Source organism: Simochromis diagramma, unplaced genomic scaffold (assembly GCF_900408965.1).
Source record: "Simochromis diagramma unplaced genomic scaffold, fSimDia1.1 OVJJ01000302.1, whole genome shotgun sequence".
Classification (NCBI taxonomy): Eukaryota; Metazoa; Chordata; class Actinopteri; order Cichliformes; family Cichlidae; genus Simochromis; species Simochromis diagramma.
Genome location: NW_024386792.1, coordinates 213722 through 241179, shown reverse-complemented (window position 1 = coordinate 241179; position 27458 = coordinate 213722). Strand labels below are relative to the sequence as shown.

At 41.5% G+C, this 27458-nt stretch overlaps 3 protein-coding genes across 4 annotated transcripts in view; all 3 read left to right on the top strand.

The window, feature by feature from the left end:
* myo15ab (myosin XVAb) overlaps window positions 1-13480 on the top strand; it is a 56935-nt gene extending 43455 nt beyond the window's left edge. Inside the window, exons 57-77 of the mRNA XM_040023644.1 lie at window positions 59-174; window positions 280-398; window positions 1718-1859; window positions 2055-2166; window positions 2255-2329; window positions 4909-5114; window positions 5206-5324; window positions 5985-6054; window positions 6150-6222; window positions 6509-6582; window positions 6706-6788; window positions 6874-7004; window positions 7082-7176; window positions 8114-8191; window positions 8298-8394; window positions 9502-9662; window positions 9749-9882; window positions 11772-11905; window positions 12036-12169; window positions 12303-12443; window positions 12532-13480. Coding sequence (XP_039879578.1) covers window positions 59-174; window positions 280-398; window positions 1718-1859; window positions 2055-2166; window positions 2255-2329; window positions 4909-5114; window positions 5206-5324; window positions 5985-6054; window positions 6150-6222; window positions 6509-6582; window positions 6706-6788; window positions 6874-7004; window positions 7082-7176; window positions 8114-8191; window positions 8298-8394; window positions 9502-9662; window positions 9749-9882; window positions 11772-11905; window positions 12036-12169; window positions 12303-12443; window positions 12532-12633 — 2396 coding nt within the window. The 3' untranslated portion in view covers window positions 12634-13480. The remainder of the gene's footprint in view (window positions 1-58; window positions 175-279; window positions 399-1717; window positions 1860-2054; window positions 2167-2254; window positions 2330-4908; window positions 5115-5205; window positions 5325-5984; window positions 6055-6149; window positions 6223-6508; window positions 6583-6705; window positions 6789-6873; window positions 7005-7081; window positions 7177-8113; window positions 8192-8297; window positions 8395-9501; window positions 9663-9748; window positions 9883-11771; window positions 11906-12035; window positions 12170-12302; window positions 12444-12531) is intronic.
* On the top strand, window positions 6441-26237 carry mief2 (mitochondrial elongation factor 2). Of its 2 annotated transcripts, XM_040023655.1 has the most exons (9): window positions 6441-6451; window positions 19081-19142; window positions 22140-22299; window positions 22917-23082; window positions 23179-23270; window positions 23744-23920; window positions 24019-24182; window positions 24357-24509; window positions 24925-26237. In XM_040023655.1, exons 3-9 carry the CDS (start codon window positions 22162-22164, stop codon window positions 25433-25435), a joined length of 1401 nt encoding a protein of 466 aa, XP_039879589.1. In that variant the 5' UTR covers window positions 6441-6451; window positions 19081-19142; window positions 22140-22161; the 3' UTR covers window positions 25436-26237. The 2 variants fall into 2 exon arrangements, with proteins under 2 accessions (XP_039879589.1, XP_039879588.1); XM_040023654.1 differs by lacking the exon at window positions 6441-6451 and having other exon boundaries at window positions 18974-19142.
* On the top strand, window positions 13645-18055 carry alkbh5 (alkB homolog 5, RNA demethylase). The gene is made up of 4 exons (XM_040023658.1): window positions 13645-14991; window positions 15090-15170; window positions 15271-15393; window positions 16449-18055. The coding sequence occupies exons 1-4, from the start codon at window positions 14279-14281 to the stop codon at window positions 16603-16605; spliced, it is 1074 nt and encodes a 357-aa protein (XP_039879592.1). The 5' UTR covers window positions 13645-14278; the 3' UTR covers window positions 16606-18055.
* Window positions 26238-27458: the final 1221 nt, after the last annotated feature.

Sequence of the window (27458 nt, the reverse complement as noted above, 5' to 3'; positions counted from 1 at the left end):
ATGCTTGAATCTCTTTGACATTCATGAGTTTGTGTGTGTCTTTTTGTGCAAATGGCAGCTAAGCACGGCGTCAGACAGAATATGGATCCAGTGGAGGAGCACGTAAAGAAAACTGTTGTCACAGCAGCCAGGGAAACCTGGGAAATATACTTCTCCCGACTCTTCCCAGCCTCGGTGAGCCTGGCGGTGAATCCTTAGGGCAGTATGATTTCTGAGTCGGTGGGGAATTTTCATTTTTAATAACACTTTTTTATATTTTTTCTGTCTACATTTCTGCAGGGTAGTGTAGGAACGGGGGTGCAGGTATTGTCAGTGTCCCACAGTGGAATCAAACTGCTAAAGACTGTAAAAAGCAGTGCTACAGCTCCAGACTACTTCCGAGTCCTAAGACCGTACACGTATGTGCTTGTTTGTCTCTGTGTAGATTTATGTCACAGACAAATACACCAAACATACACGGAAATACAGCACATAATGCAACAAGCAACATTTGCACAATTCTAACAAACTTGACAGTCAGTATTTGGTGTGAACACCTTTAGTTGTTAACACAGCCTGAGCTCTCTTAGGAAACCTTTCTCATCCTGTCTTTAAGAAGTATTCAGGAATAGTTCTCCAGGCTCCTTTAAGGACATTCAGAGCTCTTCTTAGGATGTTGGTTGCCTTCTGTTCTCTGCTGATATGATCCCACACTGCTTAAAAGAGGTCTGTTGAGGTCTGGGCCTTGGGGAAGCCAATCCGTGACTGATAGTTTTTCACTTTTCTGTCCAGTTATGCCTTTACTTTACAGATGGCTATAGGCACTCACTGTTGTACCTCTCATTTGATCTCCTCTATACATACTGATGACCAAAAACTTTCAAATTTGGTGCTAACCCATCTCAAATGAATTAGCACTGTTGCCTCACAGCAAGAGGGGTCTTTGTGGAGTTTGCATGTTCTCCGCTGTGTTTGTGTGGGTTCTCCCAGAGTCCCGGTACTCTTGCTTCCTCCTGCAGTCCAAAGATATGCAGTTACTGGGGTTAGGTTAATTAGTAACTCTAAACTGCATAGTTGTGAATGTGAGTGTGAATGGTTGTCTGTCTCTGTGTGTTAGCACTGCGACAGACTGGTGACCTGTCCAGGGTGTACCCTGCCTCTTGCCCTAAGTTAGCTGGGATAGGCTCCAGCAGCCCTGCAACCCTAACAAGGGTAAGCGGAAGAGAATGGATGGACTCCATTAGACCTGTTGCTGCTGCTGCTGATTTTCAGTCCATGCCTCAGCCTTTTCTCCCTGTTTTCCTTCATGGCTTCTTCTTTCCACTGTCACCATTTCCATTGTCAGTGAATAGTTTTTCCTATTTATTAGGACATGACTTTCTGCTATCGATAGTTACTTACCTGACACTTCTTTTATTCTTTGGCTTCTTTTTTTGTATATGAAACTGAAGAAATCAATTATGTCTTTATATATCAGGCCGCAAAAAAGTAATTCCTCTGAAAAGGACTGAAAATGAGTGGAAAAACCAGCCAATGTTCAAAGGAAAACTTTGAATGGTCTTCAAAAAGCCTGGAGAACCAGACCACCTAAAAAATTGAGAAGAAATGACTGTTGCCTCGAGACTTTTAGACAGTACTGTATCTCCAAGCTCTCACCAATTTTTTGTCTGAGAATGTGTTTTATTTTGTTTTGTTTTTGTTGTTTGTTGTTAAAATATTTACTCCGCTTTTTTTCCAGCTATGCCGACATCCTGTTTGTGACCATCCCATCTGAGAACATGCTGGAGTTCAATCTGACCAATGAGAAGCTCATACTGTTCTCAACCAAGGCACCACAAGTCAAACACCTCATAGACATGTTCATCAATGAGATCAAAAAGGCACAAAGCACACACACACACACAATTCACCTGAAACATTCAGCTTAAGTAGGTTATGCCAATGTCCAGATACACAAAGATAAACAACAATTACACATATAAAACGTACGCAGGTATTTGAGCTGTTTAAAAAAAAAGAAAGAAAAACCAAAAATAAGCTCTTTTTTCTGTGTTTTTCCCCTTTTCCCCCTCAAGGACTCAGACTACGTGATTGCAGAGCGTAACTTTGTTACAGATGAACGCTCGATGCTCAGTTTCCATAAAGGTGACATCATCAGGCTTCAGGTTATGGATGGGCTGGAGAAAGGTGAGGCACTGGTGTGGAAGTCACGCTGTATTCTGTGTGAATCTGCGGCAGACTCATGAGCTCATATTTGCCTTTGCTCATTCTCCAGGGTACAGCTATGGCTGCGTGGTGAGGAAGAAGGTTGTGTTTTTGGAGGAGCTCAAAAGAGACACTCAGGACTTTGGTATTTATGAAATCCTGTTATTTTAATAACAAAAAACAATCAGTTTTGCACAGAGTTCCCAGATGTTGGACGAGGCCCAAATATAAACAAAGCGACAATTCAAAATGACGGTTTTAAAGGATTTACTAACCTATGCTGCGCTGTGTACCCTGGGGATGTGAGGGTATTTTTAAAGCCAGGGAAGAATAGCTCGTCAATAGTCGTGTTGACGGCGCCTGCGGCACTCTTTAAATACAATATTGTATCAGAAAATTATTTTCCAGATGGATGACTGCAATGCAGTTCCAAAACTATTGATTTATGTGTTTTCTTGAGGACATAAAAGATGAAATGGGATCACAAATGTCACGTCAAGCAGTCAGTGGATAAGACAAACTACAGCAGAAGTTTGCGCACATATTTCTAATTTAATCTGATGTATTGGTTTTGTTTTTCGGGGTCTTAAATTCAGAACTTATAAATTGCTCATATAGCACTCCATGCTCATGTTTTATTCATGTGAATTCTGCCTGCGCCATTGAGACCGCTCTCATTCAACCACAGTCTTTAAATGGTAGCATAAAAAGCTATATTTTTACATAAATTAACCTTTAATGTTAAGTTGATTTATGGGCTGCATAAAACATTTTTCATCAACTACGTGCCTGAAATGTGCGTTTGTTTTTTCTTTTTTAAGATTCATTGCGTGTGTTCTTATGAAACACAAAAAGGGACTTACTGCTGACCTTGGGGCAAAGTGCTGGTCCCTATAAGCCGACGTTTCTTTTACTTCTGCCTGAAACAAGATGATCTCCAAAGTTGAGACACAACGGTTTTCTTATCCAGTTACTTCTGTCACTTCTCTTTGAGTTGGTCCCTGGCCCTGTTTACTGCTTGAGGATGTTAAACGTGACCTTATAGCCACATGAAAAGCTAAAACAGTTTTATTTATTTTTAGAAAGGAAAGTAACATTGTTTTTGAGCACTATATCAAAATTGGAAGATTAACAATTCAGGTTTTTTTTCAGTCATATTGCCACAGGAGTATAAAATCATGCACCTAGCTATGCAGTCTGGCCATACAAAAATATGTGAAAGAATGGGTCAGTCTACAGAAGGGATGTCCAACTCATTTTATGTAAAAGGCCACATACTGCTTACTTTCATCTAAGAGTAAACCTCCCTTTCTGTCACTGTAAAGAAGTTTAACTGCACATTAAATCTGTCAAATATCGTAATATAAGCAAAAAAAGAAGGAACGTTCAACAGTTCAACTCATTTCTTTCCTGCATGATAAAGAAATTAAGTAAATAAAAGACATCTGTCAGCACGATAATCCCCAGACTGTCCTGTAATTACAAAACAAATTTTCATTAATTCACAGGAAATTCTGTTTCTTTTTATCTTGCTGTTGGTCTATTGCAAAAATCAGACTGAGATTTCTATTGTAGATAGTGGAAAAAATGGGTTTTCTCTCATTTTTTTGTTTATCTTTTACATAATTACTTTGGTGTAGTAAGAATGGCGCAGGGAGGTCTTTATCAGTGGAAAATGCTGTATTTTAAAGTACACAATTTAAACCCTCCTTCACATTTCCAAAGCCATCAGGTGGGCGGGATTGGAGTCCCTGTTGATTCTTTCCTCCGGGTCTTAAGTTTGACACTCCTGTTCTAAAGGGTTTCTTAAATTTGGGTGTGGAGCTGTCATAGGATGGTAGTTTTACTACAAGTCAGTTGGTGACATTTCTTCACTCATAGATATTTCCCAATCAACTGCAACATGTACTGTTGCAAAGTGGGAGCATTTAGGAACCACAGAAGCTTGGTGTAAACTTACAGAGCAGGTTGATGGGTTGAGCTCCAAACCTCCTCTGGCATTATCATAAATACGAAATCTGTATTTATGGAAACTGTGGCATAGGTTTCCATGGCTGTCCAGCTGCATGCAAGCTTTACATCACTGAGCAAAATGTCAACTGTCAGATGAAGTGTCTCAGGACTCTAGAGCAGTCAAAATATTTTCTGTGGATTGATTAATTTTATTTCTCTATCTGGTAGTCTGATGGATGAATCTTGGTTTGACAAATGACAACTGCATGCTTCTAACTTTGCTTCTTCTCCTCAGAAAACTGAACCAGTTTTCACATAAGTCTGAAAAAGAAAAAAACAAACAGCGTCTCTGGAAACTATGAGCCAGCTGACAGGTTAAACTACTGAATATTGCAGCATTAATTTCATCACTCGCTTAGCTTCGAGGATTGCTGCAGCACCATGTCATGTTTGGGATCAGGGTTGGAGGTTGCCCCATATCAGATAAGTTAGCCTTATGTCTCTACAATTATAGAGGAGACTGCCTTTTGTGCCAGGTTATCAGTGTGGCAGCAGAGAGGTGGGAGGGGGATCACATCTTGTAAATGAATGCAAAGCCTGCAGATAAAGATCCGACCACTTTAATTGAAAAGCTGACCTGCTGGTAGAGGAAAGGCCGATAGCGATCAGGATTTGCAGTAAAGCAAAAGCTTGTTTAGGCACAGTGAACAATCAGGTGTTTGCCCTGCATCACCTGCACCTTGTTACCCCTCTGCTCTGTCTGCGCATCAGGCTGGAAGTTTGGTGCCGTGTTCGGCCGCTCCGGCACATTCCCCGCCGAGTGCGTTCATCCCGTCGCTCCTCCTGACTTCCTGTCACTTCCACTGGACCGAAAGTCGGAGCCTCGAGGTGGAGCGGGACAGTTCGCTGTGTCATCAGCTGTCGCTGTCGCCGTAGCATCCACCATGGCCGCGCATGAGATAGATCAAACAATTGAGGTTCAGAGACACTCACACACACATACAGATTGCTTGTTTTTCTGTCAAACTGAATTCGGGTTGTTTTTCACTGTCACTCTTTGCCTTTCAGAAGGTCTCTGTTGATGGCTTTGCTGATGGAGATCTGGATGAAGGTGCCCTGCAGGACACGAAATATGACATGCTGGAGTTTGCCAAGAAGTACTTCAGACAGGCGCCCAGCGGGAAAGGGTGAGGGAAAACACAGAATGAGTTTACCGTGCTCTAACAGCAGAACAGGAAAAAGATGTGTTAGTTATCTTTTGTTCTTAGTAATCAGCAGGGAATAGACAAAGCCACCAGACTTCCTAACAATAACACTCTGTTGTAATTTTGGCTGTATTTTCATGTAAAATTATCACTGAGTGAGAACATTAGAAGCAACAGAATGTCTCCTTAATTTTAGTGCACAGTCTTCAAGTGGATGCAGCTGCTGAGCAGCAGGAACAGCGAACCTGTTGCTGTTAGAAATTTCACTAGGCAAAGATAAAAGAGTGAAATGAGGAGGTACGGCCCGAGAAGGAGCATCAGAAAGGGGCATCGAAAGTAATCAAAAATACTTGAGTTACTTTGAAAATCATTTAGGAGCTAGGTGCTCCTGTGTTCACAAGTTCTGCATTGAAATACAATTTACGATGCTAAGTCCTGCTCCAATGATAGAATATTAAAATGATGTAACACTGAGAGGTACTAATCTGCATCATAGGTACACTGAAATCAGTTGTGTCGAAAGTGCTTGCGTACTCTTGTTTAGGTACATATTTGAAGGTTGCTAATTTTCAGGCAATTCAAATAAATGCTGTTTTATTGGAACTAAAAGGCAACATGAGGCATGACTGACTGTGTTCACAGAGATTCCCTGAAGAGCAAAAGCAAGAACAGAGACTCCCGGGAGCCCATTGAAATGATCAAATTTTCCAAGGTGCCTTCTTCTTTGCTCTCAGTTTTGCTGTCGTAACACTATGGCCGCACCGAGTCGTTCGCGTAACTTTTCTTGTACCGTGTTCACCTTTGCAGACGCCTCTGACTGAATCTCTGATAGAGTTCACAGACCCGGCCATGAACAGAGTGGCAGCCGATCTCTTCCTGTGTAAGTTCTCACCTTCTGTCGTCTTCAGTTACATTAATAATTTTCTGATTTTTTTTTACAACCCGGGCTTCAAGTGATCCTCTGTTCAGAGGAGATGTTCTCATATCCTGTGCCATCTACTGCATATCTGTTCATCTCGGCAAAGCAAGAGCTGAGGTTCCTGCTTTTTCCCCGTAAAACGGATTTGAGGGGAATTTTCCATTATGTGATTTGACCATCTGAAGTTCAGGTTTAAATGTTGTTGGTGTGCGTGTGTGTGTGTGTCCTGGTTGTGTATTTTATGTAGCCATCATGCGTTTCATGGGCGACTCTCCATTAAGGGGGCTAACAGAACAGGAAGTGGTCAGCACTTTCCTCAAGGTAAACATACAGATCATTTTTCGCCTTGTCTACTCTGCTGTTTTCTCTTTGACAGCTGGCTAATCTTTTTATGCTGTTCTATGTATTTTTGTGTGTATGTGCGTGCGTCCATCCACCGCTCAGCTCATAGGAGACTTCTCCTTGATGAGGGATGAGGCTTACTGCCAGCTCCTCAAACAGCTTACCACTAACACCAGCTCCAAACCGTAAGTCCGCACACCGACACACACGGTACAAGCCTCTTTCATCACTGAGCCTGTGATTCCGAGCGTGCACTCCTGTGCTCCACAGCGACAGTTGCCAGCGAGGCTGGCGGCTGCTGTACATCCTGACTGCTTTCCACTGCTGCTCTGAAGTCCTCAAGCCCTTCCTCCTCAAATACCTGCAGCAGGCCTCTCGCAGCGCAGGAGTGCAGTATCAGGGTAACGAGCGCGCACAAACACACAGCTTTTACTGTCCCGTGAGTGTAAATGTGTAACGTTGCCTATAAAATTGGCAGGCATAGCTAAAGCGTGCGAGCAGAATCTGAAGAAGACGTTCCAGTTTGGCGGCCGCATTGTTCCACCCAACAGCATGGAGCTGAAGGCTATGATGGTCAGTGTCTCTCTTTAATTTATGTCCCGAAGTTTCCACTCACAGTTTATCACGTTTGCTGATTTGTGCATAAAATGAATAAAAAGCAAAACTATTTGCTGTAAATTGTACTAAAATAATGGTGTCAGGTTTAGGGAGCATTCAAAGCTGAAGCTACCCCAGCGCTTCAGTAGTGCTGTGCTCCTGTCTGCATTGTTTCGTTGCACCTCTGTGGGTGTGTACACTCTTTGTTCACTATATTTTTTTTGTTACAAACTGAATAAGGACAGATGCAATTTCCAAACCCAGTCTGCCTTGAATTAGAATGAAGTTTACTCCTATTATGTTATGTTACAGTACTGTTATTGATGTAAGCAGTAAGTTAATGAGGTAGCTGGCTGAACTGAATTGGCTTTTGAAAGATGAAAAGTTATATTCTATTTTATTGTAATAGGCAACAAATTGAATGAAAGACCAAACCCAGCAATGGTCGGATCCCACCAGCAGGCATTGTCTGAATAATCAAAGCTTTTTTTCTCCCCTTCCTCTTTGCCAGGGAACTCGATTGTTGTCCAAAATCTATTACACATCAGAAAGCCACAGTGTTGCAGTGGCTGACGCGCTTCTGGGGATTCTAGTGTGAGACTAATTCCCAACAAATGCACAATTTTCTCCTGTTTCAGCAATACTTGGCAAAAAGTGCAGCGTCCAGCTTTTTTAGCAAATAACTAAAGGATGCAACTTGGAAGCCACTTTAAAAGATTTATTGAGGAACCAGCAGGCTTGGGGGGCTGAATGCTACAAACAGGAGAGCCTAATGAGAGAAAAACATGCTGTTAATTTAAAAAAAAACAGGTTTCATTGGGTGTAGGATCTTGTGAAGTAGCCCCACTTATACAGTGTGTGTAGTTTAATCTCTAGCAGTGTATTACATGTGTATGTGTTCGTGCCTCCTCAGGCGGGACGGAGTTCAAAACGTCAGCTGTTCCTCTTCCCCGGGGGTATCGAACGTCACGTGAAAATCAAAACGTGCTCTGTAAGTGCTCAGCTGCCACTTTCACCATCACTGGTGTGCATCATGAGAGCGAGTGCATTCATGTGTCTGCACTGACACTGTTGTGTTTGGGTTTTGGTTTTTTTAGGTTGCCCTGGAGGTGATCGAGGAGCTGTGTTATGAGATGGGTCTGCACAAGCTGGAGGCTATGGAAGAATATGCCATATTTTTAGTGACCAATAGAGGTATGCTCATGGGCAGCTTGTCTCAAACACATACAAACACATAAATATTAAACTTTGTATTTATGCTCTTTGAGAATCTCTGTTAGTTGCTCTCTGAGGTTTAGCTGTAAGAGAAAGTCAGGGGATGGTAAAACTCATCATCTAATCCTTTGCAGGTCTTAAAATGAGGTAAATACAGCCCGCAGTGAACATAACACACGACGTATTGCATTTTTAATTTACCCAAAATTACACTAAAATGCAGAAGCAGTGTGCGGAAAAATTAATTACAACTGTCATGGTTTCTATCTGACTTAACGGGGTAAGAAGCAGCCAGCTGCTGCTAATCAGATCCACTCGATTAAAGCAGAGGTTTCGGCAGGTTGCTCATCTGCAGCATTTTGGTGTGAGTTAACTCTGGAAGGGCTTAAATTTCCAAACTATTTGACATCCACCATTCAACAGTGAGAAAGATTATTCACAAGTGGAAAACATTCAACGCAGTGCCATAGCCAATCAAGGAAACTCAGTTTCCTGGACTCAAACACAACCTGGAGACCGACAGCTTTGCAATTTCAAAAGGTTTATTAATGAGTATGCTCAGGATTTTAACTCAGGAAGACTGGTCTGCCAGAGAAGGCAGGTAAATTAGCCAAAGTGTAATATGTTATATTTTTTATTATTATGTCCTGATCTGTAAAACCTTATCATTTGAAGAAGGGGCACCTTCTTTCACATGACTGTACCTCTAAAAGTAAACATTTTTTTGTGTGTATTTAAAAACACAAGTGATGAAGAACAGCCCTATGGCTCGTTTCCTTCTGCTTTATCAATAATTTAATGTTTAAGCCCCTTGAAATGCTCTCACAGTACATATACTTTATACACAAACACCATTGTTGTCTTTTTTCTTCCCTGAGCATTAAATATCTCCACATGATAACAGCTGGCAGCTGCTCTGACTCCTGCGCTTTTCCAAAGCACAGCAGGTCACGCAGCATGGGGCTGCACAGCACATTTCAGAACACGAGTATCAATAGTTTTAACTCCTTTTTGGGGGGTGAGCAGTGGCCAGTGTGAAAATATTCACATCCACTGTGTAAAAACTTTGCATATTTGCATGTTCAGGTCAGAATGTGCGTCCTTTGAACAAGCATGAGTACATCCTGGATGTGGCGACAGAGGCCGAGTTAGTCGACACCGGCTACAGCTTCTGGTTCAGGCGAGTCGTCTGGACTCAGCCGCTCAAGTTTGACAATGAGCTCTGTGTGGCCATGCACTATAACCAGGTACAACATTTGCCGCACATACTGGGTAGCTGCTGTTTACCTGTGTGTATGCATGTGTGCATAACCCTGTTTTTGTGATTATTTAGATCCTTCCAGACTACTGTAAGGGTCTGCTGAATGTTCTTCCACATGGAAAAGTGAGCGATCAACAGTTTCACCAGATCTCCAAACTGGCAGCTTTGCAGCACCGAGCCAAAGACAACATCTTCATTCCCAGCATGTGAGGAAACAGCAGCACTGAGAAAGTGGTTACAGTTTAATTCTAATGAGCCCCAAAGAGGACTTTAAATTTAACCTGGAGTTCAATTTTACTTAATTTTACATACTTACTTTGTTCTGAACAATTTACTTTAGTGATAATCATTGTCCTGAAAACACAAACTTATTGTACTTTAACAATCCTGATGTCAAACAAATCCCAATTAAAAGAAAATATTAGCAACTAGCAATTAGCTCCAACTCTGTGCATTTAGGCAGATAAACCTGGTTGAAGAAAGTTAATTTAAATGACTGAATGTGGCATGGTTGTTCATGCCCGATGAGCTAAACTGAGTATTTCAGAAACTGCTAATCTGCTGATCTCTAGCGTTTTCAGAGAATGGTCTAAAGAAGAGAAAATATTCTGCGAGCAACAGTTCTGGTTCAGATTGGCCAGACTGTTCTGAGTTGATACAAAGTCACAGAAGGCATGCAGAAGAGCATCTCTGAATGCATAGCACACTGAACCTTGAAACAGAGAAGCTCCAGGCAGCAGATGACAACACTGGGTGGCACTCTTGTTAGCTAAGAACAGGAAACGAAATTTTTTTGCACAATTTGCCCATTATCGGCAAAATCTGGTCTGGTAAAACTAACCAGTGGCATACACTTTGTACAAGTATGGATCCATCCTGTCAACAATTTATCCTGCAGGTGTAATGGCTTATTTTCTTGCCATGCGTTTAGCCACGAGCATCCCAGCCTACCTGAATGTTGTTCCTGATCGCGTCTATCCCTTTATGGCCACAGTGTACCCATCTTCTGATGGCTGCTTCCAGCAGGATAACACACCATGCCTAAAAGCTCAGAACATCGTAAACTGGTTTCATGAACATGACAATGAGTTCACTGTACACCTTTGGGATGTGGTAGATTGAGAAATTCTCATATTGTATTTGCAGCTGACAAATGTGCAGCACCTCTTTGATACTGTCATGTTAATATGAACCAAAATCTTTGTGGAATGGTTCCAGCAGCTTGTTGGATCTTTGCCACAAACAATGAAGGCAGTCCTGAAGGCAAAAGAGATCCAGCCTGGTATTAATAAGATGTACCTAATAAAGTGTTCAGTGACTGTAGATGGAAGTCATTCATGATGTAAAAACAGTGTCAGCATGTTTCTATACATTCTTTATGTTTGTCTAACTTCGGTTTTGTTTTTGCCTTTAAATATTATAACTTGTTAACTAAGTTATTCTTGATATTTGAACGTTGAATGAACACTTTCCCCAGGATTTCTGGATGGGTTAGACTTTAAAATGAAAAAATTCTGTTCCCATCAAAAACTTTGGTAATACACCCTACAATGACCAAATTTGTTGTGGTCTTTTATATCTATAATGTAGTATTAATGCTCATTTTAGTGGTGAGAAATTACAGCAATTAAAGTGTGAAATAAAGGAACGAGAATTTAGTGTCAAGCTGAAAAATTAAGAGTAAAGACCTCATAAAATGGCCTGCATAAAAGAAAACAGAGTAAAATCTTGTATAATGTGTAATGTGTAATGTTTAAGTGGAGGATTCTGACTCGACTTGCAGCAGTTTAGTAAATGCAGGCACAGACTGTGGTGCAGTCACCAGTTATTGTGTTTAAAAGGCATGACTGCTTTTCTACTTTCTCAACTGTAAAAACTCTTATATGACTTCTTGCTCTAACCGCTGTTATCCTCGATCCTTCCTCCCCCATACACAGACACACACACACACAGACACACACAGACACACACAGCCTAAAGCGGAGAAGAGCAGCTCACTGAGTTGTAAAACTCTTCTGGAGAAATGTGGGAAATCACAGAGTGAAACAGACTGCTGTTTATTTGATACTCTGTTTCTGTTCTCCCTCTCCTGCAGACACGAATTATCGGAGTACATCGCCACACCTCTCTTCAAAAAGCAGCCACCCCAGCAGTGGGTTACCATGGCGACACAGCATATGCAGCAAGTACAGGCACTGAACCCGCACCAGGCCCGAGCACAGTTTCTGGGTAAGATTGCTGTGGACATTAAGAAGCGCTGCAGGAACACCTGGTGGTCTACAGTAATGTGTTAAACTAAAACTCAACTGCTTCACCCCAAGATTGAAAATTTACTCAAATTTTTCTTGTGCGCTTTCAGGCCTGGTCAGTGCATTCCCCATGTTCGGCTCTTCGTTCTTCTACATCCACAGCAGCAGCTCCACCACCTTTTACGCTCCCTGTATCGTTGCTGTCAATCAACACGGTCTCCACTTCCTCCACAAAAATACCCATGTAAGGAGTGCACACACACACACACACACCTTTGGTCGGCTTATGACTCAGCGCATCGTGACGAGAAGATGAGCTCATATGCAGAGCTGTAATTTCAGCAGACAGCTGTAAAAGTTTAGTCTCTGTCATGCAGGAGATGATGGCACTGGTCCCCCTGGCGGATATACAGTCCACCCGCACCCAGAGACCCACTGCTGGGACCAGTTACCCTTATGTAGACCTCACCTTAGGGGATATGAACGCACAACGTGTCATTCAGCTACAGCTGGAGCAGGTATTATGCAAACCACACATCTAAAGAATCTTGATCATCTTTAGCCAGTCAGCTTTCGGGCTCTGATCCACTCTTTCTTCATCCTCAGGGCCTGGAACTGTGTCGAGTCGTCGCCATGCAGGTGGAAAACATGATGTTGGTGCGGGAGAAGAGACTCACTCTGCCACCCAGCGAAATCACCATGCTGTAACGCACAAACTTTCACGAGTGCACATGCTCTCGCTAATGTACATGAGACCTTCATAAATAGCCTACCTCTTCTCAGCTTAAGGTGTTTGCTATATGTATCTCACACACACAAATGTGAGGTCACTTTCTATGAGTGCAGAACAAGAATGGATCTCAATACTGGACGAATTTTCTGTTTTTCTATCTGTGTGACTCATTAATAATTGCACTTAACTGTTTTATGTGTACAGAAGCTGTAAATGAAATGTGAGGAGGCTTTGCAGGGCCGGTGTCGTGTCTTCACAAAGTTTTATAACTGATAGGCTACATGTTTTATATTTTTTTATAAGTACAGTTGACTGTACTCTTTATTGTTATATTCAGCCCTTGATAATGCACATTTTGTTAAAAAAAAAATCAAAACAAGAAACATTATATATAAATCACAATAAATCAGGGTTTTTAAAAACAATTGTGAACTTCTTCAGTGATTATTATATTACGTGCATAACTATACACTGCTGGGGAAAAAGTGAAATATTTAACCAGCAACCTTCCTCCTAATCAGGTATTTACTGACTTCATTGTTTACACACACAATATTAAAAATATACATTGTTTCAGTGTGCGAGAGTTAAGCCAAATACTGCTTGCTTCCAAACTCTATAGCGGCCGGCAAGTAGTTATTTTTACTGTATAACAACACTTTTTTATTCCACTATATTCACTGTTTTATTCTACTTCGTGATATGTAATGAAATAAAAAGTTTGCATAAAACTTTAAAAACTATTTTTTAGTCGTACAGTTTTCTTTCTTTGTATATCTGCTATATAAACTGAGAACCAGAGGAGTTAATAAAATAAAAAAACAGAGCTATCTGGATGTAAAGTGTGGACTCAGTGGAGGTAAATAAGAGGTAAGTGGGACAGAATTAGCAGCAGCGGACTAAAATGTGTCCTCCGGGTTCCCAAAATGGATTTAGCCCCGCCCCACACTGTCAAATCGTCACCGAGCATGCGCAGACTTCTGGCAGGTTACACGAGTTTATTTTCAGCCTTTTTCTTGGAGACGGTTTGTGCTGGTGTAAACTAAGAGGAGGTCAAGATTCGTGCACATATAGCAATGCGTTTCCCAGGCTATTGGAGTTAAAACCTGACTCGTCTGCGGAGCTCTGAGGTCTGGAGTTTAACGGCGACATGTGAAATGTTGCTGCGTGGTTTGTCTGTTTTTCCAGGCGGCGACGGACAGACCCAGCCAGGCTAGTGGAGCTAACTAACTTACTAGCTTGCTTGCTCGCTAGCTGGTAGCCAGGCCGCTCAGATAATATTTTTTCGCGTTTCTGCTGGCCGAGCGTGCTGCATTTGCCACGGCTCTGTTTTCCTGAGAGAGTCCGGTAAGGTCATCTCCAGACTGTCAACTGCCACACCACATCGTTACTTCAATGCAGACGCGGGGTGGCCCACCAGCTTAGCTAATGGTAGCTACTTTATGCGCTGCGGGAAAGTAACTGGACCCTTTAAAGCAAGTGATATTCATCTGTTAGACGTCTAGTCCGGTCACGCTAACAAGACCCCGAGTAATTGGTGCTGAAATGCAGCGCTGATGCGTGCTATCTGTTAGCTAGCAGCCCTCGTCGCAGCACGCCGGTCATCTTGTTTTGGCTGATATGGCAGCCAGTGGATACTCCGACCTGAGGGAGAAGCTCAAATCCATGACTCCGCACAGAGACGACTACGAAAACAAGTGCGTGGACGAAACGAGCAACGGGAAACACCGAAAACGCAAGCACCGGGAATCCGATGACGACGAGTACGAGCACAGCGATGACAGCACGGACCTCCGGGAGCAGGAGGCCCGCCGGGTGAAGAGCAGCATCCAGCAGAAGACCATCTTCACGCCGGAGGAGTGCGCCCTCATCGAGAAGAAGATCGACGAGGTGGTTGCACAGGCAGAGGCCGGACATTACCGCGAGCACACCGTGGATAGAGCGCCCCTTCGGAATAAGTACTTCTTCGGGGAGGGCTACACGTATGGAGCCCAGCTGGAGAAGCGTGGTCCGGGTCAGGAGCGGCTGTACCGCAAAGGAGAAGTGGACGAGATCCCGAGCTGGGTGCACGAGCTGGTGATCAATCGGCTGGTGACAAACGGAGTCATCCCAGAGGGGTTTGTCAACAGTGCAGTCATCAATGACTATCAGCCAGGTGGCTGCATCGTGTCACACGTGGATCCTTTGCACATCTTTGACCGGCCCATCGTGTCCGTGTCCTTCTTCAGTGACAGCGCTCTCTGCTTCGGCTGCCGCTTCCAGTTCAAACCGATTCGGGTGTCTGAGCCTGTGTTTGTCTTGCCTGTGGGAAGAGGAAGTGTCACCGTGCTTAGGTGAGTATAGCTGTGTTTGCTATCATGTTTTGTGTTTTTGTGTAGTTCCCACGGGCTGCAGAGAGCAGTCACTAAAAGCCTCTTTCCCCCTCTCTCAGTGGCTATGCAGCAGATGACATTACCCACTGCATCCGACCGCAGGACATAAAAGAAAGGCGTGCAGTAATCATTCTCAGAAAGTGAGTCAACACACTGTGATTTTGAAAAATTGACAATCCTAATTTAAACCTCTCTCTCAACCCCAGTGTTTCTTATTCTGCTTCTTCTTCTTTTTGGCAGGACTAGACCTGACGCTCCTCGACTGGGCTCTGACAGCTCGTTAAGAGCTTCTTTGGCACAGAAACCAGGTCGCCTGAAAGCCAAACGTTCTCATCGCAAAGCAGACCCTGATGCTGCTCACAGGTATCCACCTGCACGTGCTAACACACCAGAGGTCTTCATGGTACAAACTAAACTGAGAAAAGTCAGACTAGCTTTTAAAAACAGCGCACGAGTATTTCATCTGATGAGAAACTGGTCAAAATGTAATTGGAAAACATAGAGGCTGCAATCAGTGAGTGCTAGGAAAGGGTACCAGAGTTTGGCATTAAATTCGTACTGATTCCAGTCTCCTCTAAACTGAAGCATTGATAAGTGTCTGGACAAGTGGTGCCACTCTCAGTATTTATGTAACATTAATTCATTCTAACAAAGCCGGTGTTTAGAAATTCACAGCTGCCCCCTGAAAATGAGGCTGCTAGTCTCAAGCAGATTGTCTGCCCCTCAAGTCACAGTAACTAGGGCTATTAATGAGTCTTTTATGAAATGCACAGTTGGCATCGGCGTGAGTACTTCTTTAAGTGGCCCTAATTAATTCTCAGGCAAACAGCACAACAAACGCTTTCTCAATCAATAAATGAGGCAGAAAGCCTTGGCCAAAGATATTGTAGGGTTAAGTTTGTTGACATGGCAGTACAAGCAATGCTTGTTTTTGCCAGCATAATTAGATGTGTGGAAAGTGTGATGTGTACAAACAAAAACGTATACCTATTTCTGCCAAAGGAAAAAAAAAAAGATTCCTGTCAGGATGACAGGCTGCGCAGCAGAGTAGGTGATCCCATGTTGGGTCAAGATGATGTGTGTAAACACCAGTGAGTGGTATTCATCATACAGTCTGTTCAAGTTTAAACATGTAGAAAAGAAATCAAAAGTAAAAAAAGATATAGAGGGTGTCACATCTTGCTTTTTAAGTTGCTGTGACAGAAAAGCGTCTTCCACTGAGGTCAGGGATGATACTAGCCTCTGGTCTCGCTACCCACTTGGAAAACTGGGCAGCACTTAAGCAGAACTCTAAGCTGTAATATTTTGTCATGGCTCAGAGGTGGTGAATCTGCAAGAATAAACGTGAGGTGTGTTAGTAAGATAACTCTGTGCGATGAAAGGGTTTGTGATGAATGACCCAAATGTGACTCCACCAGGCCAAGGGTTCTGGAGATGGATAAAGAGGAGAACAGACGTCCTTCACTGTCCCGTCATCGTCACAGCATCACCTCAGAGAACTACAGGAGACGCGGCCAAGACTACGACAAAGAGCAGGAGAGTTCAGGGCGCAAAGTCAAAATGAGGCGCCACTGAGGACTCCTTTCACATGTGAACATATGAATATCTGGTTGTTTTTTTTGTTTTTTTTATGTAAGCCCATCAGCCACAACATGAAAACTACTGACAGGTGAACAGGATCATATCGATGATCTCATTACAGAACAGCGTCGCTTGAATCCTCGGGGTCCTGGCGTTCATGTCAAAGTTACTCGGGCCAGCTAAACACTGGAGCACAGCAGGACAAACAGCAATGAGGAAAACATCTTAGCAGGACACACAGGCAGCCAAAGAATCTGCTGCTAGCATCACAGCGCCATCAGAGACACCCCTACCCCTATGGCATGATAGGTCAAATCTGTTTTGGCAACACTGAGTGCAGCCTGCACCGTTTTGAGCAGGTGGTTTTAATGTTATGGCTGATTATTATATTTCAGTATTATATTATTTGTTCATTCAAACTTGCTCCTTTTGTTTCAGTTTGGCACAGGGAGGGCAGTTATCATACTGTTGCTTTTTGATTTGAGTCTGGATTAGTTTTTGGCAGACAAAGCTTACATCTCTGCTACTTATTACAGCACTTGGAGTTATTCACTACAGTTAGGCTCTGTTGATAAACTGTTCAGTTAAATTAAACTTTTTGTTTGTATGTTCATAGATACCTAAAACTGGCATGTTTTGTTTTTTTTGTAACCAAGATGTACAGACCTTGAGAGCTGAAAGGAGTATGGACTTGTAAAAAGGAAACCCTGGGCTGTAATCTAACTTGTTATAATGTACAATATGTTTATATAGTGTTTGATTGGAGGACTTTTATGGAGCGTTTGAGTTTTAGCACCTACGTTTCTGACCTGTAACTTCACTCAGTTCACTTTAGCCTCCATTTTGCAGTTTTAAGTTGCAGCAGACGTGAAACCTGGATTTCTGTTTTACGATTCAACTCGGCCGCATGGCTTCTCTTGCTGGTCTGTCAGCTGGAGTGATGCACCGTTTCAGGAGCAATGGAAAAACTCAGGTCTTGTTTTACACTCCTGTTTCATTCTGACGTTGTTGCTGTCCTGTGCTAGATCTAAATTTTTTTCTTTTAAATAAGGTGAAATTGGGGTCAGTCAGAACTTTAATTTGAGCAGAATGACCTCCATTATGTCCTGTTTAGTTTGGGTCTGAGCAGAAACAATTTCCTTGCGGTTTGCTGTGTAAACATAAATTTGTTGCTTGCTTCCAGTCAACCATGTTTGGCAGAGGTACTCATTAGATGACTGCTTAGTATGGAGTTACATATGAGCAAAAATAACCTTGGTTCAGAGGAGAAATTGCTTTCTAAAAACAGGACGTGGGGTGTTCATGGCTCTGTGTAGCTCGGCTAAAGTTGAAATGATTGTGTGGACAGTGAAGGAGCATAAAATGGTTTCATGGGTTTTTAGTTGTCATTTGTTTTGACTGACAAAGGTCCTCGCTAAATGAAATAAAGCTGAATTTGCCTCTCCCGAGTCTATTTATTCTGCCTGCCATACTGACAAATATGTATTTGTTACATTTTTAAGTGCAGAATTTGAGATTAAATGATCAATTGAGAAATCTTATTTTATATCTAATATCAGTAAGAATAGAATAGAATTCAACTTTATTGTCATTGCACATGCACAGGGCAACAAAATGCAGTTTGCATCCATCCAGAAGTGCTTTAGCCATAATAGAGAAGCTGAAACATATAGCACTATAATTTAATGCAAACTTTCCAGCCACTGCAAACTGCTAAACAAATGCAGTTATGAACATTTTTTTTTTTAATGGTCTGATTCTGTGGTATCAGAAATACAATTTCTTCTGGAAACTTCAATCTAGAGTACTCCCATTTTATCATTTCAAAGCAGAAAGCTGACGTAAGCAGTTTCCTCACAAGCTCCACCTCATGAACTAAGCCAGGGTATTCATCTAAAGTTTCCTCTACAAACTGCTGCAGAATTTAACATCTGATCCAAATGAGCTGTTTATGTTTTTACACTATGTTGAACTGATGAAATTTAACTTCAGTGAAGGCTTGCTGAAAAGCCTAAAAACCTTCTTTCTTGTCAGCCACTTTGAGTAGGAGAGAACTTTCATCTTCACTGAAATCTCATCTTATAGCTTTGGAATAGTTAATTATTAAGTGATGATTTAACTTAAAGGGAGAACCACAAAAAGGAAAAAAGCTGTCCACATATATATATATGTATGTGTGTATATATATATTTGTTACATTATTTTTGGAAATTCAGATAAATGTATAGAAATAACCCGATTAGTTAGAACAACTGTACAGAAGAGAGCCGGACAGTTATTGAAGGTCTGTTGTGCCAGAGCGTCACCAGGGGGCGCTAATGCACCTTTAACGATGATTATCATATCCGAAATTTTTAAAAAAAAAAGACGAAGAAGAAGCCACCAGCTGTTAGCTACTGTTTATGGCATATTTATGGCAGCAAACGACAGTCGACAGGCTTTTTTTATTTGCCAAAAAAGCATCAAAAGACGTGTTCTGTCAAACTCCAATGGTTCTGAACCTGAATATCACATTTTCTTCGCACTGAGTGGTAAGCATATTTATCAGGAGGGTGGAGAGATAACTTATATAATGGACTGCTAACAAGGCTAACCAGCTGGCTAGCTGCTAACAATGAGAAACGCTTTGTTTTTGTCTGCGTTGTTATTCGGAAAGCTGTGTAACTTTACTGTCTGTCAGTATGTTACTCGTTTCCGTCGACGTATTTTTCGACTGTTTTTGTAAGGCTAGAGATTAGAGGGGAGGTCGGCGCTAAAATACTGTCACAACTCGTTAGTAGTGAGACCTTCAAAAGTTTGAGTGATTCCAGATGTTTCACAGAAACACTTAATTGAAGTCTCCTCTCTTAAATTTCCAAGTCTCCCTTTGGGAAAAATGCCTCAGCAATGTATTTGGAGGCTGTTAAAGGACCAGTTATGCAAGCAATTAGTTCGTTTGGATATAACCCAGAGCATGACTAAAGCAGTAACCGCAATAATATAATATTATTTGGAGGTAAAAACAGAAACAAGATAACAAAACAGATAAAACTAGGTGAGTGATTAGCAGACTCTAAAAGTTGTTTCTGAAGAGGAGAGTTAAAGAGGAGTAAGAAAAGTTGAAACAACACCATATGCTTCTGTCATGACCTGCTTTCCACACTCTTTCTCAAAAGCACCAAGAGACAGATAAAAGAAACGGACTAAACAGGGGGTTAATCAAACCTTAAGCATGGTTAAGGTTCCTCAAAGTCTGGAGCCACATTCTGCAAACTTGACTAATTTGGTCCAAACACATTGTCAGTGAAATGCTGAGAACGCATTGCACTGTTCTGCATCGTGACATCACATGAAAACAGGCAAAGAACTCTCTTTAGCAAGCAGCAGAATCAGAGCATCTTGGATTCATGTAAAGACAGTCGACTCTGAGAGAAATTAAACATTCAGAAGACTTGTGGAAAATTCTCCAAGATGCCAAATATCTTGAAGGCTTGTTTTAAGGGCAAAAGATCAGCACACCAAGATTTTTTCTTTTCAGTTTACTACTCTTATTATGAAGTCAATTAACATTAGAAACTTTTCCACAGTACTCTTACGGTGAACATACTGGCAGTCCAGTCAGCAGGATAAACTGCAAATCCTTTAATCCTGTGGGAGAAGTCTAACTTTGCCCTTTCTACATTTGCCATGTGATATGTTTAGTATTTGGTCAGTAATCTATCACACAGATGGAAAAGAAGAAAATTGCATTTTATTTGTATAATGTCTTTGTTAGTGTCATATATAATGGCAATGGCAGGTTTATATATATTAAGATAAAAACCTAAGAATCTGTGCAGGTTTGCAGTGCTTTAAAGTGAAAATGGCAAAAATAAAACTTTACAACCTCCCATTCACACACACTCACAGCTATTAAATGTAGAGTTTGTTTTTGAATGTCGGCAAAGACGGAGCGCTGCCTGTCCTCTGTCAGTTGAAGTCTAGTAGGATATCCTGCTGCTGCTGATGGTGGTGCTAATGTGTCTGTAATATAGTGTTTTTATATATATATATATATATATATATATATATATATATATATATATATATAATTTTTTTTTTTTTTTTTTTTTTTCTTCACGCTTAAATTTGCAGTTTGAATGCGGTGGTATAATTAAGCACTATTGTGACAGCAATCAGGATATTGATGTAAGTATTGACCTGATGGTAACAGAACAGTGACCTCTGTTCTGATAGTCAAAGTGACACCTCCATGCTGTACGTGCTGTAACTAGATGACTCAGGGATGCACCGGGTCTATAAATAGAGCGCTCCTTTGGTTTTGGGACCCTGTGCCTCTTGCAGGGAGCGAGGACACAGAGTTGTTTGAAATGGTTTTGAGTAATATCTTATAGCTATTTGTGGATATCAGGCATCTGGAGCTAAACGCGATAAGCTCAACAAACTTTCGGCTTTGTACAAACTAAAAATACATTTCTATCACTGTCATGTTGAGTTATAGACGCTTACAATCAGCTTAAACAAGCTCCTTAACTGAAGTTTTGCAGTGCACTGGATCATAGACCTCATAGTGGGAGGGATGTTTTACCAACAGACTGATGTATCACAACAGGAAAATCCCAGGTGTCATCAGTAAGGGCTGGTGTACTGTAATGAGCTTAGGAGCGCAATTAATGGGATTGATTACATCTGTGGAAAAAGACCATGACACAAAAGTCTGCTTTAAATTAGCTTGCCTTTCTATAACACCTAGCTATGAAAGAAAAAAGAAAGGAATATCGTTGTATCAAGCCCAGTTAGGCGAATGCATGTCAGACATTGATCCTTACTTTTTTTTTTAAACAGAACCTTTATTGTGGCTGTTTCAGGTCTAAAATATGACCTTAGTTGCACCATATTCAAGGCAACCTTTGCAGACATATTTAGTTCCTGATACTAAAGCAGTGAGCAGAGCCCTGAATGGTGTAGTCAGCTACACCAGTCTGTGAAGCTCTCTTCATGTAACTACATCACTATTAACTCAGTGACAGTTCTGAAGCATGTCAAAACTGAGCTGTCAGGATTCCCACTAACAATCATAGCCATGTTTGTTTATGTAACACTGTTTCTGCCAGCATTTTCTGACATGTTTAGTTGTTCTTTAACTGGGAAGGGATGCTGCTTTAAGAAAGATGAGAGCAGGTTTTGTCATTCTAAGAAATACTCTGTGGCTCATAGAAGTATTGACATAAAGAGTGCTGAAAGATTAAGAACCGAGCCCTTCATTCAAGGTATAAAAGCTTCAGTTTATTTCTTTAATGTGTCCACACATCTTTGAAGAATACTCTGCTCGATGTGTGTGAAGTTATTCATCATATTAAATAGAAATGTTGCTGTGCACACTATTCCACTTTCATGAATTATTCAGACTTCAACACTTTAGAGTGCTGTTGCATACAATTATTTCTAAACGAAGAGAAACCCCCAAAATGTTGTTTTCCCTCTGACAGTCAGTCATATCTTGTGTTGCCTTCTGCTCTTCCAAATGCATGCCGTCTCCTTTTCCAAAGGCTGACCACGAAAAAGGAGAAGATGAACTTCCAGAGCAGTCGGAGGCGAGGAGAGGAAGGCATCGCTGTAGTGATTGACTTTCTGCTGTCTAATGCCCGGCTGGTTCTGGGAGTTGGAGGTGCGGCTCTGCTGGGGATTGCTACACTGGCAGTGAAACGGGTGAGTGCTTTTTGAGTTTGTTAGTACCACATCACAACATCTTTCCCAAGCCCAGTGAGTATGGAAATATTGTGTATCTAAAGGGATGAATGACAGATTCCTCATCATTTGTTCATCATTTTTGCCTTTTCTCGCCTTTATACATCACTCTTGTAGCTGCCAGTAACAATAATTTTAAATTCTGATCTAATAATATAATATAATGTATGTGATTCTGAAAAATATCATTATGCACAATGAGTACTTTTACTTAATGTACTTTAACTGTGTTGCAAAAGGGATGAAACAAGTAAAAGTAATAGTGCAAAATCTGAATTTTGCACTATTACACATGGATCTAAAAATCATGCCTTATGGCATCTCTCCCCATTTTCTTTGCTGTTTTTACGTCAGTGTTAAATATTATAATCTCTTATGATTCTTTCACCCTCATCTATGCTAAACCATTTTAAAAAATAAATAAATAAAAATCTTACATGCACTTTGGACTGCACAGGTCCTGAGGATGGTTCTGTCTATCAACGTTTATTTGCCTGTGGGTTGTGATGGTGTATGTAATTGTATTTGTGGAGTGTACTCATGGCTGCACGTCTGTGACAATGAGTGTTTTCATTCAGCTGATAGAGCGCGCAGGCCGCGCAGCAGATGACGAAAAGGTGGAGCAGAAGATGGCTGAGAGCTGGGAGGAGTTGAGTTTGGTCTCTGCTTCCCCAACACTCATCAGGAAGGGCATAGAGGGTGTGGTGATGAAGCATGTCGCCAAGGCAACCAAACAGCAGAAAGGTATTTGAGCGACTGAAAGTGGGCACACAAATACACAGAACGTATCCTGTGTGACACCTTCTGTTATTATATCACAGCTGTTCTCTTTTCACTCAGCTGATCTCTGCCAGCAGCCTCAGATGCTGGACGTGCAGACTAAACCGGAGTCAAAGTCCAAGAGGCTCCAGCTGTGCGCCCTGACTTTGCAGGTACACTCTGACACTTCACCTCTGAGCCCTTGAAGAGAGAGAATATGAAGTCTCAGCAACTGCTCTGTAGTTCCTCTGCTGCTGTTGGCTCATTTATGTATGCGCGTCCAGCATGTTTTGTTAAGTGCAGTGCTTAGGGGATACATATTTATTATGCACTATTAGGCTGACAGAGCCCCAAGAGCCCTGCCAATTCAAAAAACAGTGTGTGCTGGGCAAGCAGAAGATACAGAAGAAGTCAGACAAGCATGACATTGCTCTGAGGTATTGTGCATAACATCCACATAAGCAGAGAAATTAGTATAAGATAATAATTTCTTCAGTAAATGTTAGCAGTGCTTTTAAATGGTCAAATCAAGAGTTGCAGTATGAACTTTGGGAGTTTCCTTGCATGATGACTATAAATAGACATAGATGTGTTAGAACAAAGTAGGGAGTATTAAAACTGATTTTAAATCATGTGAACTGTTCAGGAGCGTCTGCAGCAGTACTACCACACAAGGGCGGCGCTCTCTCCCCAGGAGGTGCAGAGGGCTCAGTCTGTGGCTCTGGACATCTGCACTGAGATCCAAGGTTTTCTGCACAGCCGTCACCCAGACATGCCTCTGGGTGATATGACACTCGGCGGTTCTCTGCTGGATGATTTGCAGGTATACACAACAGAAATATATTTCCCGCTGATGGGAAACGAGCCTCTGATTTTGTCTAGCAACATCTTGGAATTGTTTTGTTATGTGCTGGTCTTTAGGTGGTCAGTGCAGACCATGCGTGCCTGCTGGTGCCTCTACAGCTGGAGTCTTCTCTGTGGCGTCTCATCCCAGGAGAGGAAACGTTGCTCACACATCCTCTGCACTGGATGGTCCGACGGATCAATCTAGAATATTTTCCCAAAGGACGCAGCTACTGGGACAGGTGATAACCACACATTTTTTTTTTTATGTCTGTATTAAATCAAACACATGTGTAGCATATTAATATAGTGTATTGGCCTCCACTTTCCATTTTAGAAGCAAAATTAATAGAATTTGGGGTTTTTTGAGACGCTGTTAAATGGATGAAACAAGGGTCTCTACTTGTGTCTTGCAGGTATTTGGTGGGCGGCTATCTGTCTGCAGAAGCTGTTGTGAACATGTTCAGTAAGGCTGTCATGGAAACTGTGAACTGGCCGTCAATCAGCAGCACTTTGGACTGTGTCGTCAGACCTGTACTAGGAGGACCTGACCTGAGATTGGAGATCCGGTGTGTGCCCATGCTTAACTGCTGATTTGTTGAAAATTGTGGGTTTTTTTTTAAATAGTAACATGTTGTATTTAATGGTTCACTGCTTACATTACTTAATTAATACAGTTTGATATTGTATGACGAAGCGCACACACCATTCTTGAAATGAGCCTCGGGATCTAGAAAGATGTATTAGTCCAGATTAGTTTGTGATATACGCTCAAAAAGTATAAATATTTATAAATATTTATATTTGATGCAAGATAGACCTAGCTTCACCCTCAGTATAATTTTCATTCAAACCTGAGTTTATGAGTAATCTAACCAACAAACATACTAACAAACTGAGTGATGGGTATAACTAAGAAAATAATAAACTCTACAGAAATGTCTGTTTGCATTGAACTGACACTCCTCTGTTGTCATGCTGCAGGCCTGGAAATGCAGTCGAAGGAGCAGAGAGCGACTATCAGCCCTTGTTTGTCTCTATGTTGCCTCTGTTGAGCGAGGGCGATGTGGTCCTGACTGCCCAGCCAGAGTTTACGTCTCCTTGGGTGAACGCCTGGCGCCTCTCTCTCTACCCGTGGGAAACTCAACGTCTGGCTCAGCTTGATGCAGCCGACAACGGCTACCGCAAACGCACCCTTAAAATCCTCAAAGCGGTGTGCAGACAGAACCCTGCCCTGCGACCGCTCAAAGCCACCCCGCTGGCCAATCTCATCCTGCACCTTAGCGACTCCGAGAGCGACTGGTCCGAGACCAGCTTGGATGTAAGATTCCAACAATGTATCACAGAGCTAATTGGCTACCTCGAGCAAGGGGCGCTACACAGTTACTTTAAACCAGCCGTCAATCTGCTGAGTGGCTTGTCAGAGGACCAGGTGGACCAGATGGGCTTCATGTTCTACTGTGCTGTGTCAGAGCCGGAAATACTGCTTATTTAACGCTGCACACCCACAGCATGTCAGTTCTCTCAAGCTCTGACATGCAGAGATCAAAGGAATAATCTTATCTGTGATGTCTGGTTCAAGGCTCCTTGTCTAGCGCCTCCATATTTGACACAAATGAAAAGGGCACAGTTGCTGTGGCATAATGGCAGGCACCATGGTTTGATGTCTACGCTGGTGGAGGAGACGTTACAAGGAGGCTGCAGATTTGCCAATCAGGCTAAACAAGGCACTCTGAGGAAAAGAGACAGGCAAAGAGTTGAAAAAATATTTGTCAGAATGTCTGAAATGGTGTGTCAGACCTTTAGATTTGTGTGGTATCTTTCCCAATTACACAGCTCAATATATCAACAGCAGAAGAGGAGAATGGCTTGTTCCTTTATCCTCTGATTAACGGTGTGTGCCCTGAATCATCTTCTTAGATCACTGAAATGTTCTCTATGCAGATCAATAATAACATGATGAAAACCACCAGCTGTTGCTGCACTATCCAGTGTATCTGAGTTGGGCTTATTTAACTCATTGTGAACATTTAAATATAATGATGGTTTGAAGTGCTGAGCATTTTTCTTTGTCTTGTTTAGTCATCTGTCTGTTGTGAGTCGTTTCTGGGTATAATAACCCTTTAAATTATGCTTTGAACCTTCCTAATGATTTTATGCAGTTTTTTTTTTTTTTTTTAAATACAGAGTGAATGTGGTGGGAATATTTTAATTGTGTGCTTTGATGGTTGTAAGAGAAATAGTTTTTCTGTGAGTGAACAGCAAAACTGCAAATAAAAATGAAAAGCTTTTATTTAGATTCCTGTAACCTTGTTACATTAAAAAGTGTTTTACGTTTATGAACCTATAAGGTGGCATGTATTGTGAATTTCAAATGAGTCATGGGGGTACCTCATTGCATAAGAAACTTGTTAGGCCTCTTACAATATATTCATTCAGCGAGCTGTGAGCACTGAAGCCCACTCACCTGTGGTTCAAACCCTATGTTTGTGAGGAGCAGCCTCAGAAGAAAGTTGGTTTAAGAGAAAGGTGGATTTAAAGGATAAGGGACTAAAGAGGGATGAACTTGGAGGCGGCACCAGTGCCCAGAAAAGATTAAATAAAGATAATTTTGACCTGTGTGTCATGCAAAGCTGCTCCAGTAAAACAATAAAAATATGGAGCTGGAAATAAACATAACAGGTGTCCTTTGAAATAATTTGACATGCTCTTATGTATTAACTTGTCTTTTATTTAATTCGTTTCTTTGTTAAATCCAGAAACGAATTAAACATCCTTTTCCACATATAAAATAATCAGGTCCCATCATGCCTTAAAGACCTCATAGTACCATATCACCTCAGCACAGCACTTTGCTTTCAAACTACAGACTTACTTGAGGTTCATATGGACTTTTTGATAAAATTGACAAACAACTCTCTATTAGTTATGCAGCAAAAAGCTACGCTGTGTTTTTAACTGGAAACTTCCTTTTAAAAGGAGGTTTTCTTTTCCACTGTTGCCAAGTGCTTGTTCATAAGGGGTCATCTGATTGTTAGGGTTTTCCTGTGGTAGGAACTGTTTCTAAGATTTGGTGCCAAAAAAAACCTGAACTTAATAGGATTAAAAAAACAAATATATTCTAACAAGGTTTCTGTAGGCTGAACTACTTCAGTCAAATTAAGTGTCAATCCTCTGTTTTTAAGGTAGTATTTCTAATATGAGCAAGCTGACTTCTATTTTAATATCTACGTATAATTTTCTAAACCTAATGCAATGTCTTAGTTTTATTGTTCAGATTCAGCCGTGTTTTGTGTTGGGTGTAGTGTGATGCAATTAACTAGAGTAATAATAGTGATAAACATTATTTATGTAAGACCTTTAAGTCCTTTGACAAATACACAAAATTAGAAAACAAAATTAGGCTAAAACCAGCCAAATATTAAAGACACACAAAAAAGTGCAGTAGACAATACAACAAAAGACACTGCATTATTGTGTAGACATGTTAAGAAAAAAAAAAGTGTGCTTCCATTAAA